At 45.1% G+C, this 27,145-nt stretch overlaps 3 protein-coding genes across 4 annotated transcripts in view; all 3 read right to left on the bottom strand.

Annotated features, from left to right (window-relative positions):
* adam11 (ADAM metallopeptidase domain 11) overlaps positions 1-4,268 on the bottom strand; it is a 38,446-nt gene extending 34,178 nt beyond the window's left edge. For both annotated transcript variants that reach the window (XM_034309234.2, XM_034309233.2), the window contains exons 1-2: positions 3,953-4,268; positions 3,523-3,719 (exon numbers count right to left, since the gene is read on the bottom strand). In XM_034309234.2, coding sequence (XP_034165125.2) covers positions 3,523-3,719; positions 3,953-4,001 — 246 coding nt within the window. In that variant the 5' untranslated portion in view covers positions 4,002-4,268. The remainder of the gene's footprint in view (positions 1-3,522; positions 3,720-3,952) is intronic.
* A 4,041-nt stretch (positions 4,269-8,309) lies between these two features.
* Positions 8,310-19,304, bottom strand: dbf4b (DBF4 zinc finger B). The gene is made up of 12 exons (XM_034309231.2): positions 18,286-19,304; positions 15,956-16,112; positions 15,110-15,280; positions 14,871-14,921; positions 14,691-14,760; positions 14,142-14,206; positions 13,762-13,804; positions 13,562-13,607; positions 11,209-11,346; positions 10,563-10,689; positions 10,278-10,411; positions 8,310-10,195 (listed from the first exon to the last, which is right to left on the bottom strand). The coding sequence occupies exons 2-12, from the start codon at positions 16,097-16,099 to the stop codon at positions 8,791-8,793; spliced, it is 2,394 nt and encodes a 797-aa protein (XP_034165122.2). The 5' UTR covers positions 16,100-16,112; positions 18,286-19,304; the 3' UTR covers positions 8,310-8,790.
* A 1,900-nt stretch (positions 19,305-21,204) lies between these two features.
* LOC113535123 (gap junction gamma-1 protein) overlaps positions 21,205-27,145 on the bottom strand; it is a 17,411-nt gene continuing 11,470 nt past the window's right edge. The window contains exon 3 of the mRNA XM_026928297.3: positions 21,205-23,630. Coding sequence (XP_026784098.3) covers positions 22,385-23,599 — 1,215 coding nt within the window. The 5' untranslated portion in view covers positions 23,600-23,630 and the 3' untranslated portion in view covers positions 21,205-22,384. The remainder of the gene's footprint in view (positions 23,631-27,145) is intronic.

The raw sequence follows: 27,145 nt of genomic DNA, 5'->3' as shown, positions 1-27,145 counted from the left end.
GGAGATAGAGATGAAGGTAGAGATGAAGGTGAGGGTAGATATGGAGGTAGAGGTAGAGATGGAGGTGGAGATGGAGGTAGAAGTGGAGGTGGAGGTGGAGGTAGAGGTGGAGGTGGAGGTAGAAGTGGAGGTAGAGGTAGAGATGGAGGTGGAGGTAGAGGTAGTGATAGAAGTAGAAGTGAAAGTAGAGGTGGAGGTAGAGATGGAGATGGAGGTGGAGACGGAGATAGAGATGAAGGTGAGGGTAGATATGGAGGTAGAGGTAGAGATGAAGATGGAGATGGAGGTAGAAGTGGAGGTAGAGGTGGAGATGGAGGTAGAGATGGAGGTGGAGATGGAGGTAGAAGTGGAGATGGAGATAGAGATGAAGGTAGAGATGAAGGTGAGGGTAGATATGGAGGTAGAGGTAGAGATGGAGGTGGAGATGGAGGTAGAAGTGGAGGTAGAAGTGGAGGTAGAAGTGGAGGTAGAGGTAGAGATGGAGGTGGAGATGGAGATGGAGGTAGAAGTGGAGGTAGAGGTGGAGATGGAGGTGGGTGTGGCTAAGTAACGCTGGGGCAGGACGTGAGGTACAGAGCATTGGAGTGAGAGTTTGATACGTGGATGCGCCGCGTTCACTCGTGATAGAACGCTGATATTCACGGTACAGAAGGCGCTGAAAATACGTTTCATGCATAAGAAAGGGAGGAGAAGAAAAGGGACAAAAGAGAAGAAGAGAAAACGGAAAGTAGGTTGTAAGAAGGGAAAAAGATGGAAAGAAATGGAGGAACAAAATTCAAGAAAGAGAATAAAGAAAAGAAAAAGAGAAAGAGGAAAAGGAAAACTGGAAAAATGGAGGAGTGGAAAGGGGGAATGGAAAAAAGGAAAAAGAAGCAAAATGAAAAAAAAAACAGAAGAAAAAAGTGAAAGGAGGGGAAACTGCAAGAACATCTTAAAAAGCTGAAGAGAGGAAGAGGATGGAATGGGATGTGGAAATGAAGAAAGAGAAAAGACAGGAAGGTGTGGAAAGGAAAAAGAAGGAGGACGGAGAAGGAATAAAATGAGAAAGATGAAAAATAGAATAAAAAAACGAGGAAGGGGGAAATGAAAAAAGAAAGGATAAGGGGAAAGAGAAAAACGGAGAAGATGCATGAAATAGTTCTGGAACAGAAAAGAAGGAGGAAAAGCAGATAAGTGGCAAAAGAAAAGAAGAGAGGAGATGTGAAAAGGGTAAAAGAAAAAAAAAGGATGAGGAAAACGAGGGATAAGTCAGGAAGGGGAAAGAGGAGCAAGAGGGACGGAGGAAACAGGAAGGAAGTAATAAAAGACGAGCGCTGCGTCCGACTCCGACTTTAAACATTAATGAGGAAATCTGTCAATGTGCCAGAAGCTAATGGACCTGCGGAGTTAAAGTCTGACACAACACACACACACACACACACACACACACACACACACACACGCACTCACTGACACACACACACTCACTCACACACACACACTCACTGACACACACACACTCACTGACACACACACACTCACTGACACACACACACACACACTCACTGACACGCACACACACACACACTCACTGACACGCACACACACACACACACTCACTGACACACACACGCACACTCACTGACACACACACGCACTGACACACACACGCACTGACACACACACGCACTGACACACACACGCACTGACACACACACGCACTGAACATAAGGGCAAGACGCTGTTATAATCGCCAAACAGGAGAGTTAATAATAATAATAATAATAATAATAATAATAATAATATTAGGGGCGTGGCTTAAATGTCCACAGGCTAAGCTAACAAAATCTGGAGTCATTTTATTTGCAACTTAAAGGAGTCCACTGATTGGGTGTTAGAGACTATCAAGTAACCAATCAGAGTGGAGCTTTACCCTAGTGACAGATATTACACCTACTGTTTATGTTGTTTATTTCCACTTCGTAACTCCATCTTACTTTACACACACTCAGTGTGTGTGTGTGTGTGTGTGTTTTTATATCTATATGGGGACCAAATGTTCCACAAGGACAGGACGGGTATCTGACAGGTATCTGGTCCTCACAAGGAAAAAAAACCTGCAGCTTTTTAGTTTAAAAAGTAAGAAATAAATGAAAGAGTAGAACGCTGGAGTTTGCTTCCTGAGGTTAAGGTTAGATTTAGGAGCAGCAAAGCGTTTATTAGCTGCGTTAATCATAATGTGTGTGTGTGTGTTTCACTTAAAGGCGTCTACACATTAAATTATAACCCTTGGCTGGGGTTCGGGGTGGAATTGGTCACATGACCAGAGGCATTTAGCGAACCTGAGAAAGAAGGCTGCATCCGAGCCGAAGGAAAGATCCGGAAAAACGAGCTACAACACAGATACGGTAATTATTACTGATCGTTTATGACGATTGTATTGCCATGTCTAAGTTTTCTGTCATCATCCTCACAGGAGGACGAAACGTGACCACGTGTCTAACTATAGCACACGACACATTCACTAATTCATTCTAATTTAATAAAAAAAATGTTAAAGCAAGATGAAAATTTCAGGTTTTTCTTTGCGTCACAATTTTTTTTTTCCACAATTCATTACGGTATTAATCGTTTCGCATCTATATTTAGGAAAACAAAACGGCAAAATGGCTGTCCAAGGAGAAAAATCTGGGACAAATTATGCCATTAAATTAAATAATAAAAATATTTTATAGAATTATAATATCGGGTCGATATCGGAGAAAACGTATCGGAATAAAACGGATATCGGATCCTGTAACTTTAGTTAGGATGAATTGTTATTATATTTATACTCTAACAGTATCAGTACCAAAAGAGAGCGTCACGCCGTCACTGATTATTATTATTATTATTATTATTATTATTATTATTATTATTGCAGCAGAGGAAGCTGTGAATAAGGGCTGACTGACTGTTATTTACCTCAGAGTGCAAACTAACACACTAATGACTGAGTGAGTGTGTGTGTGAGTGAGTGAATGAATGAGTGTGTGTGTGTGTGTGAGAGAGTGTGTGTATGTGAGAGTGTGAGTGGGGAGTGTGTGTGTGTGTGTGTGTGTGTGTGTGTGTGTGAGTGAGTGAGTGAGTGTGTATGTATGTATGTGTGTGTGTATGTGAGTGTGTGTGTGTGAGTGAGAGAGGGAGTGTGTGTGTGTGTGTGTATGACTGAGAGAGGGAGTGTGTGAGATTGTGTATGTGTGTGTGTGAGTGTGTATGTGTGTGTGTGTATGTGAGTGTGTGTGTGCTCAGAGCTGAAGTAGAAAAGTAAGTGTACTAGTGAGGATCTGATTAATTTCCTGTCTGATGAAGTAAATCATTAAGCCCCTTCAGTGGGAAGGTCAGTGCTGAAGCTGAAGTGCAGCACTGTGCCACTGCGCATGCGTGACTGCGGCCGGTGGCGGGTGTTAGTTAAAGCGCTCCTCACACACACACACACACACACCGCGTCGCGGATAATGACGTTAGCGATTAAAAACGAAATCATAACGAAGCGTCACTCACGTGAAGCGCGTCGGCGTCCTCGCTCTTCACTCTGGTATCCAGGCGACCGTGCGCGAGCTCGCCTCCCTCTCCATCCGCGCGCTGCTGGAGCCGCTGCGGCCGCGTGATCTCTTCCTCACGATGCGCGCGCCCGTCTCCGTTCCCGATCCCGATCCCCCCTCCTCTCTCTCGCCATTGCCGCGATGCGGTGCTCCAGCCTGCGGCGTTTAAACACACACACACACACACACACACACACACACCCGGTGAGTGCGCAGAGCACACGACCGTCCATCCCTACCGGATCCCTGTGCATCTCTCTTCCGATTCCGTTTAAACCGTAAAATCTCAGCGAGCCTGTGGATTAACTTTCCGCAGTAAAGAAGAAAAACGGGAGGGTGAAATAAATCTCACACACACACACACACGCCCCGGTTCGGTCGGTTCTTACCTGTAACGGAGACCGCAGCCCACAGGAGGAGGCACCGCGCCGCCCGCATGGCGTTCACATACTGCGCGCGGGCATGAAAACAAGGACAAATCCGGTAGAACGGAAAAAAATAAAACAAAACAAAATAAAGAGATGACACTCAGCACCGAGACGTGCAGCGCGCGACGCTTTATTAAGCCATTGTAACTGATGCGCGAGCGAGAGGAGGGAAAAAAAATCCCGCACCGGAGCCGCACACGGTACCGAGCTCACGGCGCGCGCTGGCTCTGCAGTGAAAAACCGCCCGCACGCGCTCGCTCGCTCGCTCACTCACTCACGTGCGCTAATCACTAATCACAAACCTGCTCCGGGAGCGCGGCGCTGCCCTACAGCCACAGCGCCTTCTGATTGGCTCACATCAGGCAGGGGGCGGGGCTTCTCAATGCGGCGCTCTTTTTCCCCCTCACACGATTCCGCTGCTGATCTCCACCGACTGCGACCAGCTTCCGACTGTTCAAACGCGCACGCGGTCCCTCTGCACCTGTCGCTACCGAAGCGATTAAAACTCCTACAGGTTTACGCTGTGCGATTTTCCGTAGAACAATTCTCCAGTCATGAGTTTTGCTCTTGACGCTTACAGTACAACGTAACAACATGGCTGACGACAAAGTTCTGTCGGAGCGTGAGCGCCGCTACGACGCTCGCCTAAAATCCACCAATAGGAGGACAGCAAACTCTCACGACAGCTACAGATACGCTGATAGATTAAAAAATCTCCGTAACACCTCGCTCACTGTCACAGCACGTTTTCTGCACACTTTAACACCTCAACAGCAAATAAAGACGCTAATAAGATTTTTACGTGAAGCTGGAACACCACGGCTCATAGCTGAAACAGCTAACGACTTGCGCAAGGACGCAAACGTGATCATAAACTCACTCGTTCCCTGTAGGATGTATTAACGCATTTAACGAGCTAACTAGCTCAACATACACTTACTTTAGCTACCACTTTTTAGCCTAAAAAGAACTATGAAACTGGAGCTAGCTAGCTAATGGAGTAGCTAATAAATGTATGATTTGTTAAACTGTTAATCTGGACTTGATTGCTGTAACGTAGTAGCTAGTGTACACTCACTAACGTTGTGTGTAACTTACTTTCCACAATTAACAATGTTAGCTACAATAAACTAGAGATTACATTATGAGTGATCAGTTGACGTGTTTTCGCTTTTCAACTATTTTTTACAAATAATTCCGACAGACGGAGAGAACTGTGGGATGATTGAGGTCAGGGACAGGCATACCCATGATGAAAAGTGAACTTAGCTCAGTAAAGCCAAACGATGTTGGCATCTTGCTAACATAACGTTAATGTGTATCGCTAGCTAGCTCTAATGCTAGCTGGGAGAAACGTTATTATCTATTATTATTATTATTATTATTATTATTATTACTACACTCTGATCAGCAAGAAACACTCATCTACAGGTACGCTAAATAGCAATTATACGTCAGCAGTTACTGAAAAATATTATTATTTAAATATTTTAATAGTAACAGTGTAATAGCTAACGGTGTGCACTGACTAGCATTTTAAAACAGTTGGTTAATTTGGAACAGAACATTTGGACCGATCAAGGTGAAAGAATTTACACCACTGAGCCGTATGTGCCCTTCTGAGGGAGCCTAACGAGGGCAGATCGATGCGTAACGCCCTCCGCTCAGGGCGGAGTTAATGCACTCAGGGCGGAGTTTACATGCTCAGGGCGGAGTTAATGCACTCAGGGCGGAGTTAATGCACTCAGGGCGGAGTTTACATGCTCAGGGAGGAGTTAGAACAGTCAGGGCGGAGTTCATGCACTCAGGGCGGAGTTTACACACTCAGGGCGGAGTTAATGCACTCAGGGCGGAGTTAGCACGCTCAGGGAGGAGTTAGCACACTCAGGGAGGAGTTAGCACAGTCAGGGCGGAGTTAACGCGCTCAGGGCGGAGTTTACACACTCAGGGCGGAGTTAGCGCACTTGGCGGTATTTCTTCGCATCACGTCGCAGTGATTTTGCTCTGACTCTAATCCGTATCGTGAGGAAGTTGCATAAACAGCTACAATATAAAAAAAATCCTCATAAACTTTATACAATGAGTTTAAATACTTTTGAAAAACTCGTGTTACTGCATCATAAAACGTAACAGCCAATCACGTTCCAGTATGCAAATTTAGGCCATGCAACACCAGGATAGGGGCAGGACCCGAGTAGGGTTAGGGGGCGTTTCTGATTTGCATATTCATGCATTTGTAAGTCCATTTATTACTCAAAACTATTTGGAACTATTAGGATCCAGAATTATTGGCACCCCTTGCAATCCTAGTCAGAATTCTACATTTTTAAAGTGTCCCTGAAACCAAAATCAGTGTTTCTGAGCTTTCAGTACCTGGTCCTTAGCGTTATAGAGATCAATGATAGTATATCTAGAAAAAATAAACAAATAAAAATAGTTTTTGCAGATATTCCTATATTCATTACATAGTTCATCACTTCCAGGGAGATGATCACAAATCTTTAATGATTCATTTCCAGTCAAAACTTCATGTTCATCCGTTTAAGTGCTCTGTAGAGTGTATATGCCCCGCCCCCTGGGGGCGTGTCTTGCTCTACAGTAGCAGCTCGTTAGCAGTAAACCTGGTTCGTGTATTCGGTGTGTTTTTATCCATGTGTCTTCACACAACACACTATTCCCTTCTCCAGCAGAGAATAAAGGGGTGGAGTTTATTCATGAGGAAGGGGGCGGAGTTTCTGTGAGTTGGCAGTTAGAGGAGTGTTGAGTGCGGGGGCGGGGCATGGCATATCTTAAACACTATTGGCTGTTCAATCGTGACTCTCAAGACGTTTCACTGGGAATTTAAGAGGAACTCTTCAGGGTACTCTTACGGAGAACCATAGAACAGAGCGCTTCAGTCCGAGGATCATTTCCTTCTGGGAAGTTTACAGTCAAAGAGTCTAAACTTAAATCTTAAAAAAAAAAAAAATCAATTTCTTACTGTAATGTAGATGTGAGAGCTGTGGCTGATCTGGTCTCTCGCTCTCTCACACACACACACACACACACACACACGTCTCGATAGAGTGATGGAAATAGCAACTGAGGGAGTGATGAGTCACGCTACACACTCTTTTAGTGAGCAATTTTTTTTTTTTTTTATTCATAAAAGCAACCCACGTTTTGTTACACAGGTTTTAATAAACATCATAAAAGATTCCCAGACAAAAAGAAAATAAAAATTCTAATTAAAGTAATAAAAACAGTCATGTGGTAGCTGAAAAAAAAAAAAAAAAACTTAAAAAAAACCTTTAAAAAAAAATAATAATAAAAACAGTTGAAAATAAAATGCTACAAATTTGGAATAAAATTGCAGAAGCATGATGGATGTGTTGCGACACGTGATGAGTTTTTCGGCTCGTTCATTATGGATTACGTTTAAGAAAGAAAACGTGGACGATCTGCCCACTTCTCTCTCACACACACACACACACACACACACACACACACACACACACACACACACACACACACACACACACACACACAGTGTGTGTGTAACTTTCTGACACTAGCTCCAGCGTTTCCAAACCCTTTGGGATTTACACACTTATTCACGAGGCTCACTCGAATCATTTTTGATTGGTAACAAAACGTATTTTTTAAAAGCGTGTATGTTGTAGAACCTCGACGCTCCTCATAAACGTTCTAGGAAAGAACCACCTGAAATGTCCGTTCCACTCTCTCGCTCTTCACGACACTTACATAAACGACAAGTTCATCCTTTCATTCAGCCTCTATTCTGAAAAGTTGGTCTGTCCAGGAGTGCAGCGCTGACTCGACACTTTATCCCCTGCCGTATCCGCGGGAACGCATCCAGGCGCGGCACTTAAACTAATTGCCCGATGCCCCCTGCGGCGGCGCTTCATTAAACACGCAACGCGAGCACTCGCTCTCGGGCGCTGCTCGTGAAGAGACGAGAACAAAAAGCTTCTTTATGCTGGTCAAAAGGCTGAGAAGGCGTAGAGAGCGTAATCCTGAACTGTCTGATGCTATAGTTTACGCTAAAGGTTTCAGATTAGCTTATTCCTTTAATATGCACTAGCTAGCATGATAATGCTCTCGAGTATAAATGCTTTGAGGAGATCACTACATTTAACTGGCTAACACCATGTGAATCAAACCCACCTAGAGCTAGACGGAGTACAACACCTACAGCTGTGGAGAACCTTTGGTTTGGTGGTCGCTTACAAAGCAGATCGTGATCCTAGCGAATGAACCTAGTGATCCTAGCCGTGTGACGTCACCTGGAGAGTTTAACGTGTGCTAAGTGCTGCTGCTCTGCAAATTCGTTAGCAGAAAACTGCTTGGGATTTGGATTGTTATTGCGCTCTTGGCGTAATGGTTTCCGTGTCCTCTCCCAAAGCAGGGTTCTTGAAGAACACCCCCCTTATTCTATCATACAGGTTTCAGTGCGCCGCTAAAGCAGAGACACATTACAGAAGGTCCTCCCTGTCCAGTCACTTTGGTGATGAGGCTAGCTAATGCGAAGCGGATCTTACATCTTACATGTGAAAGATCTTAAAGCACACCAACACAAATGTTGCGTTATTGCTACTAGATTAGCATCAACTCATGTTACAAGCTCAGATATCACCTTTATATCCAGAATGAGAAGTCGGGATCGTGTTCATCCTTCATCCTTTGACCCCACTGTGCTGCTAAGCGGAAAAACACCACGCTAGCCAAATGCACTCCGCCTCTAAGTTTCAACTGAGCTAGCATGAAATCGACAGATCTCTTCAGTCTCGGTCCTGCTACTACACTCCCAGACTCTGAATTATCCGCCTGTCCATCGTCTCGATCGGTCGGTACATGGTATTCGGATCTCCAAAACCAGCGTGCGATGAAGAAGCGGTGGGCTGCAACACGGAACACAGTCGCGATGTGTAGCTTCCGTCCTGCATCCCGGCGCAGGAACTTTGCAGAAGCAGCCCTAAGTCCAGCTCACAGCGCCCCCCTTTGGGCTGGAGGTGAAGCGGCGGTGCCAACCGCGACAGGAGGCCGGAATCCCAATCCGATTCGGAAGAAGCAGCGGAAAAAGTGTTCGGGACGAGCGCAGGCTCGATGCAGACGGACGAAAAGGACTGAGACAGGAGAGAAGCGCTGGAGGTCTTACTTGTAGAAGGAAAGGGAGCACTAGGAGCAAGTTTAGGAGGCTCAAGAAATGGCGGGTGATTTTGGTAGACGTCATCGTGGAAGAAAGGGTACAGCTGAGGAGGACTGAGTTCTGAGGAGACATCACAAGCTTTGTTGTTTGGGTATGTTTGAGAGACCGGTTCATCCTGATGATCGTTCCGGAAAGACAAGCGATCCTCTGGAGTTGCCACGTTGCTGAGGGAAACGTTTGGTAAAGGATCCTGCTCTGCAGTTTCCAGCTTGCATTCAGTAATGTCATTAGCCTCCGTGCGTCCGTTAATCACATTCTGCTGTACGCGATCAAATCTGATGTTGATATCACTGTTCTGATTGGTTGGATCAGACCACAGATTAGTCCTCCTCATCTTTGAGGTCTTTGGGCTGAGAATAAAGGATCTGCTGCGCTTCCTGGGGTTCAGGCCGTCTGAAATTCTGGTGGACAATGACCGAAATGGCAGGGAATGAAACGCCGGAGAGCAAGAGGTGGCATCTACAAAGGAAGTCTGTTCCCTTTCCATTAACCGTGCACATGAAGGTAAATCATTCACGGGATCTTCTTGACGCTGCTTGGGACTTTTTAAACAAGTTGATGAAGATCTGTCCTCGTTTAGTGACGTTTCTAGGCCATGGGAAGGTCTCGGAGAGATTTCTCCAAGCTCCTGTGGAGCATTGGGTTTATGACCATCTGACCCCGCTCCTGGAGAAGGCGGAGAGCACTCTAGATGTTTACTGTCCACAATAACATCGTCCTGAGGGCGAGGACTGGGAACACAGGTTTCAGAGTTTGCTGTCGAGTTTAGTTTTTCATCCTCAAACTCGGGGTCCAAGGAAGTGTAAGGAGGAGCATCTACAGGAGGTTCCTGAGGCTCCTGAGGGAGAACTGGGGGGTCACGAACACATTCTTGTTGGACTTCCACATTGCTTGCGGGTTCTGCAAGGGTCTCTTGATTTGTCCGACACGTTTCTATTTCACTTGTACGCTGCTGCACGATTTCAGAAGAAGGAGCTACAGAGCAGCTTGACAACCTGAAGAAAGAAAAACGGTTGAGAAACCTGTGTGTCTAAACTGATCACAAGTACAACAAAGTCAGAAAAAAGCTCGGCTCACCTCTTCATCAGTGCATCATCCTGCGGATCTTTACATCCCGAGAAAACGGCATCCATGGAAGCCACTAACTGATCCACCACGGCGTAGTTATTAACGTTCTCCACGAAGCGCCGATGAACGTCCGACTGCAAGTGCTATTAAACAAAACCACACAGACAACACGGACTGATTAAACTGAAACCGCTTCATTTTCCTCACATACATGACGTTAAGAAGCTACGCGTCATCGTTTAACGCTTTCTTTACATTATCACATGACTCGTAGACGCCGTAACAAACTCTCACCTCGTCCTGATCTTCGTACTTTATCTGGCAGCACTCGCAGTAGCCCAAGCTCTTCTTCTTGTGAGATATTTTAGGGGAAGGAGTTGCCGATGGTTTATCGTGACTACTGATCGGCTCTTCACTTTTTCTGTGAGGAAAGAAAGGAAAAAAAAATTACTGTGATGTACAGTTAAGGAAACACCGTGTTTACGAGTGTCAGAGGTGAAGCTGTAAGTTTTCCGATATTCTTATGACATGCGTAACAAGCTGCAGGGTTTTTTTTTTTTGTCTTATTAACTTAGAGAGAGAGAGAGAAAAAGAGAGGGAAGGAAAGCTTATAGCTGCTACAACATAAGTGACAACAGGAACTAACGTTTTTTTACGGACGTTCTCGGGCATTAAACGTAACCATAAAACTATAAAAAGCCTAAAATTGTAATCGTTTCCTTTTCCAACACGCGCCGAAGTGTTTTATTCCTACATAACGCTAGTGAACTACTGAAACCAAGTCTTCAGTTTATAAAACTTAAAAATCCGCACCGCAGCTCTCACTGAAATCTCTACAAAACCACGTGTGAGTGGAGTCTGAGTGCTAAAAAGAAAAATAACAAGAAGAAGAAGAATGAGGAATTTCAATCTTGTGCTTTATTTCCGTATAAATATTTACCTGAATTTATCTTTACTGAGCTCGTCTTCTTTCGTCTTCCCAGGCTGCACTGGGGCAGGATTCTCAAAAGGACTGAATCTTCTCGTGTAGCTCAGCATGGGGAAATGCAGAGACTGGCCATACAGAGGCCTGTACTTCCTGTTAGCAAAACACACACAAAAATGCTATTTAAAAATAAACAAATAAATAAATAAAAGAGCATCACATGTACTTACTCACAGAAGCAAACTCCAAAACCTTTTCTAATAAACGAAAACCTTTTCTAATAAAAACACACCAGAAGTGAAGATGTACAACAAAGCTGAATTTTCAAAGAGAACACTAAACTGTAATCAATAAGGAATAACACACTCCGTGTCATGCTGTTATTGGAAAACAATCAACGCCAGGGTGGTGTGATGAAGCAGTGTTACTGTTACCATGCTGACGATGATTAGTTTCCTAAACAGCCTCTTATACCACAGCGATTTGCCAGTGAGGACGAAGAATGGCACACAGCACTTTTTATCCGTTCATAGTTACATTTAACAAGTGAGTTCCTGTTGTCGCTTACGTTACAGCAGCTATAAACAGTCCTTCCCTCACCAGCCTCTCTTTATTCTCTTGAAAAGAAAAAGAAAACGCAAAGAAGCATAAACTCCTGAAGATGTCGGAAAACTTATAGCTACGGCTTCACCTCTGACACTGGAGACTCCTTCCATAAACGTCTCCTCACAAAATATCAATGATTATTTTTTTAAATCCGTTTATCATCCGTGGCGCGTCTGCAGTACACGTCCCTGTGAATGAGCTGTTACTATAGAAACGATAACGTATTAGTACGAACCTGCACTACTGTCAGAGCTGCTGTTATAGAGAATTAATCAACACTTTATGACCAATCGTGATACAAAAGCAATTATCATATGATGAAAGTTCTACTTATGGATAACGTTAACTCGAATGCCTGAGTGTGTTTGAAATAAACACGTCTTCTTACACAATAACACTTCATTAGCTAATAACGGTGAAGAAGAGCTTCTTTCAACGCTGCAGGGGGTGAAACAGATACCCATTTACCCTGAAAGGCCTCATGTGGGGGTTCGTCCTCATCTAACTTAGCTAATGAGGCTAATGGAGCTTTAGTGCTATTCAATTAAGTGAAATGTGACCCTCGTGAGCTGAAACAGGATTAAAAACCCCAGAACGATGCACCTTTATTCTCAAACAGAGTCCATGGCCTTTTTCCACACAGTCACACAAAGGGAGAAATAAGACAAATGCACACCCAGAGGCTCCGCCCACAGAGTCTCACACACACACACACACACACACACACACACACACACACACACACACACACAGTCACACTCGTCTGCTTTCTGTACCGTCCGTGTGCTGGATTTTATTATTTTAATATCAGCTTTGTTAAAGTTAGTAATATATCAGAGAATATTATTTAAAAAAAAAAACACACATTCAGTGAGTGACATTTTGATCTTAAACACTTCTATTAAACACGACTCAAGCACTGCCTCAAACTTACTGGCAACCCTACAGCTGATATCTAGTGAAGGCCGGCAATTCTGACTCTTCTTCTGACTCTAACTGCTATTCCGACGCTGTTATTTTGGCTAATTGTTATTCAGACTGACTCTAATTATTATCATCTGACCCGATTATTCTGATTCTAACTGTTGTTTTGACAAATTGTTATTCTGACTCTAACTGTTATGTTGACTCTGTTATTCTGACTCTAATTGTTGTTCTTACTCGATTATTCCGACTCCAACTATTGTTTTGTCAAATTGTTAGATTCTGACTATTATTCTGACTCTAATTGGTATTCCGACTTGGTTATTCCGACTCTACCTGTTATTCCGACTCTACCTGTTATTCCGACTCTACCTGTTATTCCGACTCTACCTGTGCTCAGTATTAATCTGAGCTGCGTCTGCGTGTGTGATTTCCGGTAGCTGAAGCGACAGGTGGCCATCGGTACCTTCTGCGTTGGAAAGTTATTTCGTTTGATCGGTGGTGATGGAGAAGAGCGTTTCGTGTGCAGCCTCATGATTATTCCACAGAAGAAACAGGACAAAGACCTAAAGCACAGTTTAAATAGACTTTAGGGCTACAGAGCAGTTAGCGAATTCTTACGCTGCTTTTGTAAGAGGAAGTTTGAAAATTGAAATCTTTGTGTTTAAATGTGTTTCTTGTCTTCGTGTTAAACCCGTTCTGCTGAAGGGAAGGGTGCCAATAATTCTGCTTGAGCGTGTGCTTTAACACAACACCGGTGTGTGTAACGTAACTGCAGACACCAGTGCAGTGTGTATTTCTCTCTTTACAGGAGTGTGTTAGTGGAGCGAGCGCTCACCTGCCCGAGTCCTCCACCTTCACAAAGTCCACCTTCAGACTGCCAGCTGCATCATGGGTAATATTCACACACACACACACACACACACACACACACACACGAATGTATTATACTGCACACTCACACATACATATGATAACAATAATGTTAATAATAATAATAATAATAATAATAATAATAATAATAAATCCTCTCAGTACCTTTGATGACACGCACACTTGAACATTCACTCGAATTCTTCTCCTTTATAACACACACACACACACACACACACACACAGTTATGAAACATTTCAGAATGAAAGAATAAAACATTAAAAACAGGGAACGAAGACCCTAAGAACTAAAAACATAAAAAAAATAAAACAAAGGATTAAATAAAAAGAATTAAACAAGGAAATATAAATTTCAAAATAGATTAAAATTAAAGAAAATTCTTAAAGTAAAATAAAATTTTATAATAAACTTTATAAATAAATAAATGAGTGAGTGTGTGAGAGAGAGTGTGTGTGTGTGTGTGTGTGTGAGTGTGTGAGTGTGTGAGTGAGTGTGTGTGTGAGAGGTGTGTGTGAGAGGTGTACCTCTCTCCTGCGGTGTGTGTGAGCGGAGCGGTGTGAGCTCAGCTCCTCTACAACCTTCATAAACTCTGAGTGAGTAACTCAGTTAAAGAGAAATATCATACACAGCACAGAGAGTGTGTGTGTGTGGGTGTGTGTGTGGGTGCGTGTGTGTGTGTGTGTGTGTGTGTGTGTTTCATATCAGAAGTGCAAACAGCTCCACCTACTGTCACTATAAACACACTGCAACAGGCGCCACAACACGCACACACACATTTATAATAAACTAAAAGACTGTTGATGTTTATCACTTCTATATTAAAGAAATAAAGTAAGTATAAATATACAATATTTTATATTTTAAATATATATACATTTTATTATAAAATTTAGTTTGCATGTATATTAAATAAAAAATATTTGTTAACATTTAAAATAAATTAATACGTAAATTAATATTTAGTATTAAACAAGTGAAACAATGAATAGAAGCTAATATTTATTAATTAGAATGAATAAATAAATAAATAAATAAATAAATAAATAAATAAAGGTGAGTTAATAAAAGGATACGGTCTACAGACACGATCTTCACGCCCCAGTAGCGAGCGGCGCTGGACAACACACCACCCCGAGCCTGCTCCTGAAACCATTACACAACACACACCAGTATTTATTATTCACACATCACACACACTCACACACTCACACACACACAGTAATAATTAACGTGTAAAATAAACATGTGCGTACGTTATTGCGGATGGCTTTCTCCAGCAAGGCTTTTCCTCGGCTGCCGCACACCTGCGCACAAAAACACGTCCAATTCAATTCATTTCATTTCAGTAACTGATGAATCATTTGGTACGAAGTGATTCATCACGAGTCATTCCGAACAACTGATTCATTATCTGATCTAAATGATTCATCTGACTGACTCAGTGAGTTTGCAGTACAGTGTAAAGCGTCAGTGAGAGTAAACCCGCGCTCACCGCTGCTCTCGGGGTTCCCGGCCGCTGAGCCGCGGCGGTCCCGCTCGCTCTCTGCTCACGAGGAGAATCGTGACCTTTGACCTTTCCCGATGGGGCCGTGATGTCGGTCAGGGCGTCCCTGTTTCCCGTGATGACGACGTTCACGTCCTTATAGAGGAAACTCTCCACTTTCTGCGCAAAAAGAAAAGTTCAAATAAAGACGCGAGTAGTTCCAGTCAGTTTAATCACCGTTCTAAATTAACGCGCTGCCTATAAACAAGCGTAACCATAGCAACATACAGTAGTTACCCTCACAGCTTCATTATCAGTAGAGACGCGGCACAGACGCAGCTAATTCACACACACACACACACACACTCTCTAATAACTATTTATTATAATTCATTCAAATAAATGTAATATTATCGCACTATCTATCTCTGTGTATGATCTAAAGCGAGCAGAATTCTACATCTAACTAACTAACTAACGTAATTTAACCGTTATTTTTATCCTTTCAGTCAAATTTTGCTCTTCAAACATCAGTGACAGCTTTAACTCGTCAGTGCTGCTACGTGAGCGCGGTATAAGAGGGATAATCCACGGCGAGGCGTGTTACACGACTTTAATGCGCCCCGATTTGTGACGGGTGATTCGTCGCCTCCACGTCGTGCGTTAAAATCGTGTAACGTAAACCTAGCCGTGGATTACCCCTTACGTATCGTATTATATCATACCGTATCATTAGTATCGTGTTATAACGTATTGTATCATATCGTATTATATAATATCGTATCATATGTTGTATCGTATCGTTCGGTATCGAATCATGTCGCAGCCCTGGTCAGGACAGGAAGTGATGTTTACCCCTCCGAGGCGGATGATGAGTTTGGTGAGGACGCCGCACGAGTGACTCTTCACCTCATCCAGGTAAAACGACTTCCCCTCCAGTGGGCGGGGCCCAGGCACGAGCGCGCCCAGCGGCTCACGCACTGCTAACACACGCTGCATTACACCGCTTCACCTGCTCGGAGACACCACACACACACACACACACACACACACACACACACACACACACACACACACACAGAGTAGTACAGTGCACTCAGTTATAGGTGAGTAACTCTATAAGTCTGAACTTCTATAAACACAGTCTTCATTATTAATGATTATTAGAGAAATATTTAAGAAATGTCAAAATCTGCTGGTTTGAGACGGACAGATTTACAAAGTAAAAAAAAAAAAAAAAAAACACACACACACAGAGAGAGAGAGAGAGAGAGAGAGAGAGAGAGAGAGACGAGGACACCTCATACACACCCTGATTTTTATAAATAGTCAGATGCACATGAATCAGACTCGGCGCAGATCTACAGAAACCCAGACGCAGATTTAGACCCCAGAAGCGACAGCAGGGAGGAAATAAACTCCCCGAGACGACAGGAGAGACTCAGACAGAGCACCAGGACAGTGTTTATGATTACAGCAGCAGCACTTGGGTATAAATCTCCACAATCCAGCTCAGATTAAACACTGACGCAGGGCTTCCCAAAACTAGGGGTCGTGAGACAAAGTCACAATCTCCTCTTTTGTTTCATTTCATTCACTAAATTTAGGCTACAAACTATTAAAGATATCGAAGATGGATTTTGTGTTAAATGATTTGATAATATCACTGGGCTTCGCATTCAGACAAGCCGCGTTTAATTTAATATCGTACGTGTTATTTTAGTCTTTCACTCTCCTGATACTCTGTAATAATCAAAGGGGAAATTCCCCGTCCAGCTACCTCGTCTAAACAAACTAGCGCTGTGTCTCGAATCTCATCCCTACTGTACGCACTATTCTACAGCGTTATCGAGCGCTAACGCTAACCGGGGTTCCTGTTACAGCTAGCGTCTCAGTCTTTAAAACGTCTCACATCGCCTTCAAACCTGCTCAGTTTCGTGCACCAGCCTTCTGGATTTTCTAGTTTAGTAGATATTTTGGAGCGTAAAGTCAGAGTTTTAGATTCGAGACGCAGCTCATGACAACAATCACGACGACGGCGGAAAGTTTTAAGAGAGACACAGACAAAATCGCTTTACAGTTCGACTCGGAAACCTGACAGACAGAGACGTCGCGTTTTAACGCTGCGGATGTACGTAAGATACGAAGCGAGCGTGTGAATACGGTAACGCTGCTCGTGTTACCGCGGTTTCCACACGCGAATGCGAATCACGCGCTGAGTATACACCGCTCCTCTGCTCCGTATCGGGTCATGGATTAGTTTCCTGTAATGACACAACCAGTCTGATGGGTCAGTGCGAGGAAAATTTCCATTGGTTTTTAAGTCACTTGCGTAAACAGCATAACGTACGTAACTGACGTCATAAAACGTTCAAATGTTACAGTAGCCCTATAGCATACAGCTGGAATTTTATTTATTTACTTTTTTTTTTTAAATGTAGCATGTCCCTTTGGCCAAAAGGTTTAGGAACTCCAGATCTAAAGCGAGGGAGAGACTTGAGTACTATTCAGACGGGATTAGTTTTCCGATACGGACATGATGGATTCGGATTAAATACGGGAATAATGACATCACACACCTCCACATGGGAAACTAATCCCATCCAAACAGGGCTTTACACAACTATCTGATTACATTTAAATTAATTAAATTATTATTATTATTTTTTTAATAAAACTGAAATTAAAGTGAATGTCCAGGAAACTAATCCCGTCCAAACAGGGCCGAAGATGAGTGAGCTTATGAAACTTGTTGTAGATCACACACACACACACACACGCACTCAATGTTTAGCTATAAAACACAAAACACATAATTTATTCTTATTGTGTCTTCACAAATTTTATTTTTTTATAAACAGAAATATTACTCACTGCTGATAAACAGCTGCTGTAGCTAATGCGCATGCGCATTATAAACACTACTATAATCATGCTTTTATAGAGAAAAACAAAACATAAAACAGTGAATTAAACTTTCAGGAGTTAGCCTATAGCTCACTATGAATATTTAAACACTGTAAATAACTCTTATTTATTATTATTGTTTATTACTGTGTGCTGTTTGTTATGGTTACTATGGTAGTCGCTAGCTCTGTTAGCTGTTAGCACTGTTAGCTCAGTTAGCTAAAACGCCGCTTATTTAGCGACACAGATTTAAAGAATATCACCAAACTCACTCTTACCTTTTACAAGAAGGCTGTAATTACAGGATGCGGTGAAAATGACAGAAAATAAACCGCAATTTAAAACATTTAACCTGCTCTAAAATGTTCAAGCTCCTAAACAAAGCTCCGTGTAAAAGCTTTTCAAAATGCCCTCCGAAATGTCCGCCGCGGTTCAATCCGCAATCACACATCTAGTGCACTAGGTAGGGCGCAGAAACCGTCACTGCACTGCTGACGTAAGGGCGCGAATATAGTGCACAGAGATAGATTTGGAACAGAGACGCGACCAGGTGCAGTGTAGTGTACTGAGTGTGGAGCGCCCCCTGGCGGAGCGGAGCATGCGCACTGAGTAACATTGAGGGGAGAACACCGTGTCCAAACAAGCTGTACCGTTTTATCGAATAAAAACATTAAATTAATTGTTGAGTAAATGTTTTAACCCATCTCATTCAACAATCTCATTTCTTAGACAGCTTCAGTGCTGCATTTTGGTTTTAAATGAGTAACATAGTTGAGTTTTTAAGCATAGAATGAGCAAATACACAAGATGTGGTTAGCAAGTTAACATGCTAATGAGAGGACATTAAGGATCTTCTAATAATTCAATTAAAATGTATTTTTGTTAATTCATTTAAAAAAATCAGCCTATAATGTGTGTTCTTTCAAAGTGACCTCGTCAATCACTGTCACATTATCATAAATATAGAAAAAAAATAAAAACAAGAGAACTTTCCTTTGCTTTTCTTCTTCCCGTGATCTTCAGGAAATTCAGATGATGCAACGTCCTGATGAACTGCTGCTGTAACTTATGGAATGTTCCAAATATTTAATAGGGGTGACCTGTAACAGACGACTCGTGGAAAAGGACGATGTTTCAGGAATGAAATGTTAAACAGATTTACACGTTAATGTAAAAAAAAAAAAAAGAGTGTTAATGATTCTATTTGAAGGTAAAGTGGAGATACAGAGAGCTGGGACGCTTTACAGGATGTAGATTTTGTTTTAATGTTTTATCTGAAACTTACACAGAGGAGGAAACGTCACCTGTGTATAAAATGTCCCCGACTCTCCTGTGATTGGTCTGTTACCTAATGTGTTCACCTGTTCTGAGTTCAGCTCTTGATTAGTTCGTCTTTACACACCTTCGTGTTCCTTTGTTTCTTTGCGAAATCTCACTCACTGGGCTTCACTTATTCTTTCTGTAGTAAAATTGTGTGTAAAGTTTTGTGTAAATATTTCCTCCACATTTACAAATTTTTTTTTTTCATGTTTATATGCGTATCTGTGTTGCCCATCAGCCATAAAGTGCAAAGCATATACATGCAGCTCATTTACCTTTAGCGACGCCCACAAAACTCCATAAAAGGGTGGTGAGAAGATTATGAAAACAGAGGAGTGTTTTAAGTGTCTCAGGAAGTGATTTATACTTGACGGCGTAATCCGTGTATAAAATCGCAGTAACTCATCGACAATTATTTGAACAATTATTCGATCAATCGAGGTTCACATTAAACTCAGGAGCCAAACGTAGGATACGGACATTTTTCCTGAACTTGACATATACAAAATTTCTTGTGTAAATTCTACTACGAATGATTTTTACGAATAAAATACTAATAAATTAGTTTGCATCCAGCTTGAGAAATGTTTCTTGTATGACTTCCTGGTTTTGACCCTCAGTAGACTTTGACGATGATTACAGGATTCACCCAAATACAAACAACGCACTGAGTTTACGACTTTTCTGCTCACCACGGCTGTACAGAGTGGTTACTCCGCAGTTTTTACGCATTTGCACCCTGCTTTCCACCACAGTACGTTCACACTACGGTAGTGATTTACGGATGTGATTCGTTCCATCTGTATGAACCACACAGGAGTGTTAAAACTCTCCGAGATGGAGTAAGAGGTCATGAAAACTGGGAATTCCTGCGTTTTCCGTCTCAGGCGCATCTTAGACAACAGGAATTTTCCATTATTAGCATTTAGGGCAGCATTCCGGTTCTCCGGGTTCTTCCCAAAAACAGTAGAAGTAGAAGGTGGATTGGCTAAGATAACTAGTCCCCTAGGTGTGTGTGTGTGTGTGTGTGTGTGTGTATGTATGTGTGTGTATGCTGCCCTGTGTGTATTCACGCCTCACCACCAGGTTTTCCCAGGACAGACTCCAGAAAAACCGCAATCCTGATCCGGATCAAGTGCTTACAGGAAGTCAGTGCTGGAATATTAGCATTCCCAAAAAACCCCACAAAAGCACACATCCTCATTACACCCTGTTACCATGACAACCACTACCTGTTTGTTAGCTAGCTAGCTAAGTAGTTTAGCGAACAGGTCCGGTTCCCGCTTTGTTATTCTCTAATCTCTTAGACGGGATTGGTCCAAAACCATGGCATTTGATTAGTGACATCACAAACCGTGTTCTGACGTAGCCCCGCCCCCAAATCAATTTCGGACAGAAGTAGTGAGAAAGTCTCTGCGTTAAACAGAAAAAAAAAAAAGTAAATCAGTTTGCTGGTTAACGGTAATCAGACTTGGCTCATGAAAACTGCTTATTATCGATCCAACTATCTAAAAAAAATCATTATTCCATATCTCACCAGTTTAACTTCCTGTTGACGTGAGAATTTTGTGCTGTTGTAGGAAAATAATCGTGTTCCTGAATTCTGATTGGTCAGAGCTACTCGTAATTTCAGAACACGTTCAATCAGAACAAGGTTAAATTTTGCTATTGGGTTAAATATCGAGAATTTCAATACTTCACTCGGTATCAGTGCTGAAATCAGAATTAGGACAAAAAAAACGTGTGGCGGTTGCCTTGACGACGCTGTCTCTCCTCAGCCAATCAGTCACCGGTTCTGTGCATCACCTAATTAATATTCATGATCCTGCTGTAAACAGAAATGTCACGTCAGAGGAAATAAAAACCCTCACACGCAGTAAATATGAAATATTTTATTGCTCCTGTTTATGTTGATTCATCCTCCATCTTGAAAAGCAGACTGCAGAAAAGCATTCTGGGTAATAATGCTATAACTCGATCGAGTGGAGAAACAGGGCTGGACAACAAGAACAGCAAGAACAACAGAAGAAAGAAGGAAAGAAATATCAGGCACGTAATAGCAGCACCAAACAAAAATAACCTCAACGAGAAACAGACGCTAACCGTCGTCTCGGTTCAGTTCTGCTTCTGATCTTGCTGTGATTGTGCTCTGGATTAGCTCAAAGGAAACTTTCAATCTCTTTCATGTCCGACATCCAGAAACAAACAGACGAATAAAAAAAAAACACCTCCTCTCTCCGCATATTTCTTTAAATTTCAACGGAAAGAACCAATAACACAGAGCTGATGCTAGCAGTGTGTGTGTGCTGCTTTTCTTCTGAGACAGCAAAGAGAAAAGAAAAATAAAAGTTCTCTGCATGTTTATTTAATTTTCCACGATGAAGCGGAGACAAAAAGGGAAACGCTTGTTTACGAAACCTTCAGCATGCTAACGTTAGCGCTACTCCAGATTAGCTGAAAGGACAAAAAAAAAAAAAAACTCTGCCTCATTTGTGCACGTTTCTTTAATTTCCTAAAGGGACAAGAAACCGGTGCCAGCCGTGTTTACGAAGCCTGCGGATGCAGGTTTATTGCCATTACCCACAATCCTCTGTGGCAAATCCAGCTGTTTCCGATTCAGGAAGTTTGCGATTGTGCAATCGAGTGCTTTTAGACGAGGAGGACGGTTTAATCGTACCGACTTCTGCTACGTGTCTCAGTGATCGATGCTTTTCACATGTTTGTTTTTATTCATGAAACGACGACGTCCTAGTTCGCGGCTACGTCTCGAATCCGAATTTCCCGTTGTCTGATTCGCTGATCCGGTTGCCGTGTCCCAAATCGCTACATGCTAATAATAGGCTACATGCTGTTGCAAAAACGTAGCGTGTTTCTAAATCGCTTCACGTCTCAAATACAACCGTTAAGTTCCTCTCGTTGATTGTTTACCGATACTAAGATGAGCACGAGACCTAAACCCTCAACCGTAAAACAGATGGCTTTCTCGTGGCTGTTCTGGAAAAAACAAAAAACATCTCGTCAGTTTACTGACACGAACAGATCTCGTTGTTTCGCGTCTCAAATCCAAACAGACGGCTTCCCCTCGTCCGACTTGCTGCTGTTGCGGCTGCTCCCTCGGTCCCCTCTGCTTCCGTCTCGCTTGTTTCTTTCAAGTTCACGTCGTTTTCTCTTCTCGTGCTGTTCCTTTGCCTTTCTGTTCTTTTCCGCTGCTTTCTGTACCTGGAGGAAGTTGTCTTCTGTGCTTCCGTACTGCTGCTGATGCGCCCTGGGTGATGCCTCCTCCTCCGTCGCCTCCTCCTTCTGTTTAAACGGCACCGTTTCCGCCTTCACGGCGATGTTGTAGCCCGGCGGCGCTGAAGGAGACGTCCAGGACAGCGCGTACCCTCCGTATCCTCCTCGTCCGTTCTCCTCGCTCGCGGCGAGGTCGTCGTCCGGGCCGTAACGCCGCTGTCTGGCCAGCAGGAGATCGAACATGGTGCCCAGCCCGAGATGGAGCATCTCCCAGACGTTGAGCAGCAAGCAGAGCATGGTGACGGCGTACATGATGAGCAGAAAGATCGTCTTCTCCGTCGGACGGGAAACGAAACAATCCACGATGTGAGGACACGGTTCGCTCGAGCACGCGTACCGAGCCGGGACAGCGAAACCGTAGAGCGTGTACTGACCAATCAGGAAGCATATTTCTAAAGCGGACCGAGCGACCAGCTGGAGGACGTAAACTCTCATCAGTCCGTCTCGCTGGATTCGCTGTCTGCCGTCGTGTCGCGTTTTCGCACCGCTTCCCGTCGCACCCGGAGTCGTGCTGTCGCTTCGGCTTTCCGTTTCGGTCGTGTCGTAAATCATCGGATCTTCCTCCTGATCTTCTTCGGGTTCCTCCAGACCTCGGCTCTGACGTCTGCCCAAGTAGAACTTTCTGCTCTTGGAAAATTTCACCGAAGAGCCAACGACGCCCTCTTTGCCTTCCTCCAAGCGTGCAATCTTGTTGACGGCGTAGCCAAGGTACATCAGAGAGGGCGTGGCCACCAGAACGATCTGGAATACCCAGAAGCGGACGTGCGAGAGCGGCGCAAAGGCGTCGTAGCACACGTTCTCGCAGCCTGGCTGGCCCGAGTTACACACAAACTTGCTCTGCTCGTCGTAGTAGATGGACTCGCCGCCCACGGCAGTGAGAACGATCCGAAACACCACGAGGACCGTGAGCCAGATTTTCCCCACGAATGTCGAGTGGTTGTGAATTTCCTCTAAGAGGCGAGTCAAGAAGCTCCAGCTCATGGTGTCTCGGAACCGGAACAACTCTGCCGCACTGCATGAAGAGAGAAAAACAGACAGAAAGAAGACACACGGTCACGTGGGTGATGTTCACATGGTTTAACTGATATAAAGGTAGCAGTGATACAGAAACCCTCCTAAAAATCCTAAAATATAAAAGCAACTGAAACTGACGTCTGAGAAGCTGCTGTGTGCTGATAATCACTTATACAATACATTACAATATTCAGCACAAACTATATCAATCAAGCTCGCTCTCTCTCTCTCTCTTTGTCTCTCTCTCTCTCTCTTTCTCTCTCTCTCTCTCTCCATCTTTGTCTATTTGTCTATCTATCTCTCTGTATCTATCTATTAATTATACATCTGCACTGTTTGACCAGCAGAGCTCCCAATCTGTCTAACCCACAGAGTTAAAGTACATACACTCATGAGTGTTGAGTGGCTCGTGATGAGTGTAGGGGGATGAGTGAGGAGTGGCTCGTGTTGAGTGTAGGGGGGAATGAGTGAGGAGCGGCTCGTGATGAGTGTAGGGGGGATGAGTGAGGAGTGGCTCGTGTTGAGTGTAGGGGGATGAGTGAGGAGCGGCTCGTGTTGAGTGTAGGGGGATGAGTGAGGAGCGGCTCGTGTTGAGCGTAAGGGGGATGAGTGAGGAGCGGCTCGTGTTGAGTGTAGGGGGGATGAGTGAGGAGCGGCTCGTGTTGAGCGTAAGGGGGATGAGTGAGGAGCGGCTCGTGTTGAGTGTAAGGGGGATGAGTGAGGAGCGGCTCGTGATGAGTGTAAGGGGGGATGAGTGAGGAGCGGCTCGTGTTGAGTGTAGGGGGATGAGTGAGGAGTGGCTCGTGATGAGTGTAAGGGGGGATGAGTGAGGAGTGGCTCGTGTTGAGTGTAGGGGGATGAGTGAGGAGTGGCTCGTGTTGAGTGTGGGGGGATGAGTGAGGAGCGGCTCGTGATGAGTGTAAGGGGGGATGAGTGAGGAGCGGCTCGTGATGAGTGTAAGGGGGGATGAGTGAGGAGCGGCTCGTGATGAGTGTAGGGGGATGAGTGAGGAGCGGCTCGTGTTGAGTGTAGGGGGGGATGAGTGAGGAGCGGCTCGTGTTGAGTGTAGGGGGAGAGGAGTGAGGAGCGGCTCGTGTTGAGTGTAGGGGGGGATGAGTGAGGAGCGGCTCGTGTTGAGTGTAAGGGGGAGATGAGTGAGGAGCGGCTCGTGTTGAGTGTAGGGGGAGATGAGTGAGGAGTGGCTCGTGTTGAGTGTAGGGGGATGAGTGAGGAGCGGCTCGTGTTGAGTGTAGGGGGAGAGGAGTGAGGAGCGGTTCGTGTTGAGTGTAGGGGGAGATGAGTGAGGAGCGGTTCGTGTTGAGTGTAAGGGGGGATGAGTGAGGAGTGGCTCGTGTTGAGTGTAGGGGGATGAGTGAGGAGCGGCTCGTGTTGAGTGTAGGGGGAGAGGAGTGAGGAGCGGTTCGTGTTGAGTGTAGGGGGATGAGTGAGGAGCGGCTCGTGATGAGTGTAAGGGGGGATGAGTGAGGAGCGGCTCGTGATGAGTGTAAGGGGGGATGAGTGAGGAGTGGCTCGTGTTGAGTGTAGGGGGAGAGGAGTGAGGAGCGGTTCGTGTTGAGTGTAGGGGGGATGAGTGAGGAGTGGCTCGTGTTGAGTGTAGGGGGATGAGTGAGGAGCGGCTCGTGTTGAGTGTAGGGGGATGAGTGAGGAGCGGCTCGTGTTGAGCGTAAGGGGGATGAGTGAGGAGCGGTTCGTGTTGAGTGTAGGGGGGATGAGTGAGGAGCGGCTCGTGTTGAGCGTAAGGGGGATGAGTGAGGAGCGGCTCGTGTTGAGTGTAAGGGGGATGAGTGAGGAGCGGCTCGTGATGAGTGTAAGGGGGGATGAGTGAGGAGCGGCTCGTGTTGAGTGTAGGGGGATGAGTGAGGAGTGGCTCGTGATGAGTGTAAGGGGGGATGAGTGAGGAGTGGCTCGTGTTGAGTGTAGGGGGATGAGTGAGGAGTGGCTCGTGTTGAGTGTGGGGGGATGAGTGAGGAGCGGCTCGTGATGAGTGTAAGGGGGGATGAGTGAGGAGCGGCTCGTGATGAGTGTAAGGGGGGATGAGTGAGGAGCGGCTCGTGATGAGTGTAGGGGGATGAGTGAGGAGCGGCTCGTGTTGAGTGTAGGGGGGGATGAGTGAGGAGCGGCTCGTGTTGAGTGTAGGGGGAGAGGAGTGAGGAGCGGCTCGTGTTGAGTGTAGGGGGATGAGTGAGGAGCGGCTCGTGTTGAGTGTAGGGGGAGAGGAGTGAGGAGCGGTTCGTGTTGAGTGTAGGGGGAGATGAGTGAGGAGCGGCTCGTGTTGAGTGTAAGGGGGGATGAGTGAGGAGTGGCTCGTGTTGAGTGTAGGGGGATGAGTGAGGAGCGGCTCGTGTTGAGTGTAGGGGGAGAGGAGTGAGGAGCGGTTCGTGTTGAGTGTAGGGGGATGAGTGAGGAGCGGCTCGTGATGAGTGTAAGGGGGGATGAGTGAGGAGCGGCTCGTGATGAGTGTAAGGGGGGATGAGTGAGGAGTGGCTCGTGTTGAGTGTAGGGGGAGAGGAGTGAGGAGCGGTTCGTGTTGAGTGTAAGGGGGGATGAGTGAGGAGTGGCTCGTGTTGAGTGTAGGGGGATGAGTGAGGAGTGGCTCGTGTTGAGTGTAGGGGGAGAGGAGTGAGGAGCGGTTCGTGTTGAGTGTAGGGGGAGATGAGTGAGGAGCGGTTCGTGTTGAGTGTAGGGGGAGATGAGTGAGGAGCGGCTCGTGATGAGTGTAAGGGGGGATGAGTGAGGAGTGGCTCGTGTTGAGTGTAGGGGGATGAGTGAGGAGCGGCTCGTGTTGAGTGTAGGGGGAGATGAGTGAGGAGCGGCTTGTGTTGAGTGTAGGGGGATGAGTGAGGAGCGGCTCATGATGAGTGTAGGGGGGGATGAGTGAGGAGCGGCTCGTGATGAGTGTAGGGGGGGATGAGTGAGGAGCGGCTCGTGATGAGTGTAGGGGGATGAGTGAGGAGCGGCTCATGATGAGTGTAGGGGGATGAGTGAGGAGCGGCTCGTGTTGAGTGTAGGGGGATGAGTGAGGAGTGGCTCGTGATGAGTGTAGGGGGGATGAGTGAGGAGCGGCTCGTGATGAGTGTAGGGGGATGAGTGAGGAGCGGCTCGTGTTGAGTGTAGGGGGGATGAGTGAGGAGTGGCTCGTGATGAGTGTAGGGGGGGATGAGTGAGGAGTGGCTCGTGATGAGTGTAGGGGGGGATGAGTGAGGAGTGGCTCGTGTTGAGTGTAGGGGGATGAGTGAGGAGCGGCTCGTGATGAGTGTAAGGGGGGATGAGTGAGGAGTGGCTCGTGTTGAGTGTAGGGGGATGAGTGAGGAGCGGCTCGTGATGAGTGTAAGGGGGGATGAGTGAGGAGTGGCTCGTGTTGAGTGTAGGGGGGGATGAGTGAGGAGTGGCTCGTGATGAGTGTAAGGGGGGATGAGTGAGGAGTGGCTCGTGTTGAGTGTAGGGGGATGAGTGAGGAGCGGCTCGTGATGAGTGTAAGGGGGGATGAGTGAG

This window comes from Pangasianodon hypophthalmus, chromosome 12, assembly GCF_027358585.1.
Source record: "Pangasianodon hypophthalmus isolate fPanHyp1 chromosome 12, fPanHyp1.pri, whole genome shotgun sequence".
Taxonomy (NCBI): Eukaryota; Metazoa; Chordata; class Actinopteri; order Siluriformes; family Pangasiidae; genus Pangasianodon; species Pangasianodon hypophthalmus.
This window is presented reverse-complemented; position numbering and strand designations above follow the sequence as displayed.

What these genes read in the sequence shown, in the direction of transcription:
- dbf4b (XM_034309231.2), bottom strand. Translation starts at nt 16,099, where the DNA reads ATGCAGCGTGTGTTAGCAGTGCGTGAGCCGCTGGGCGCGCTCGTGCCT. An exon ending in GAAGATCGTGTCTGTAGACC is followed by an intron (nt 14,207 to 14,690) that starts GTATCCTTTTAT and finishes TTACTCACTCAG; the next exon opens with AGTTTATGAAGGTTGTAGAG. An exon ending in AAGGTGGAGGACTCGGGCAG is followed by an intron (nt 11,347 to 13,561) that starts GTGAGCGCTCGC and finishes TTTTGCTAACAG; the next exon opens with GAAGTACAGGCCTCTGTATG.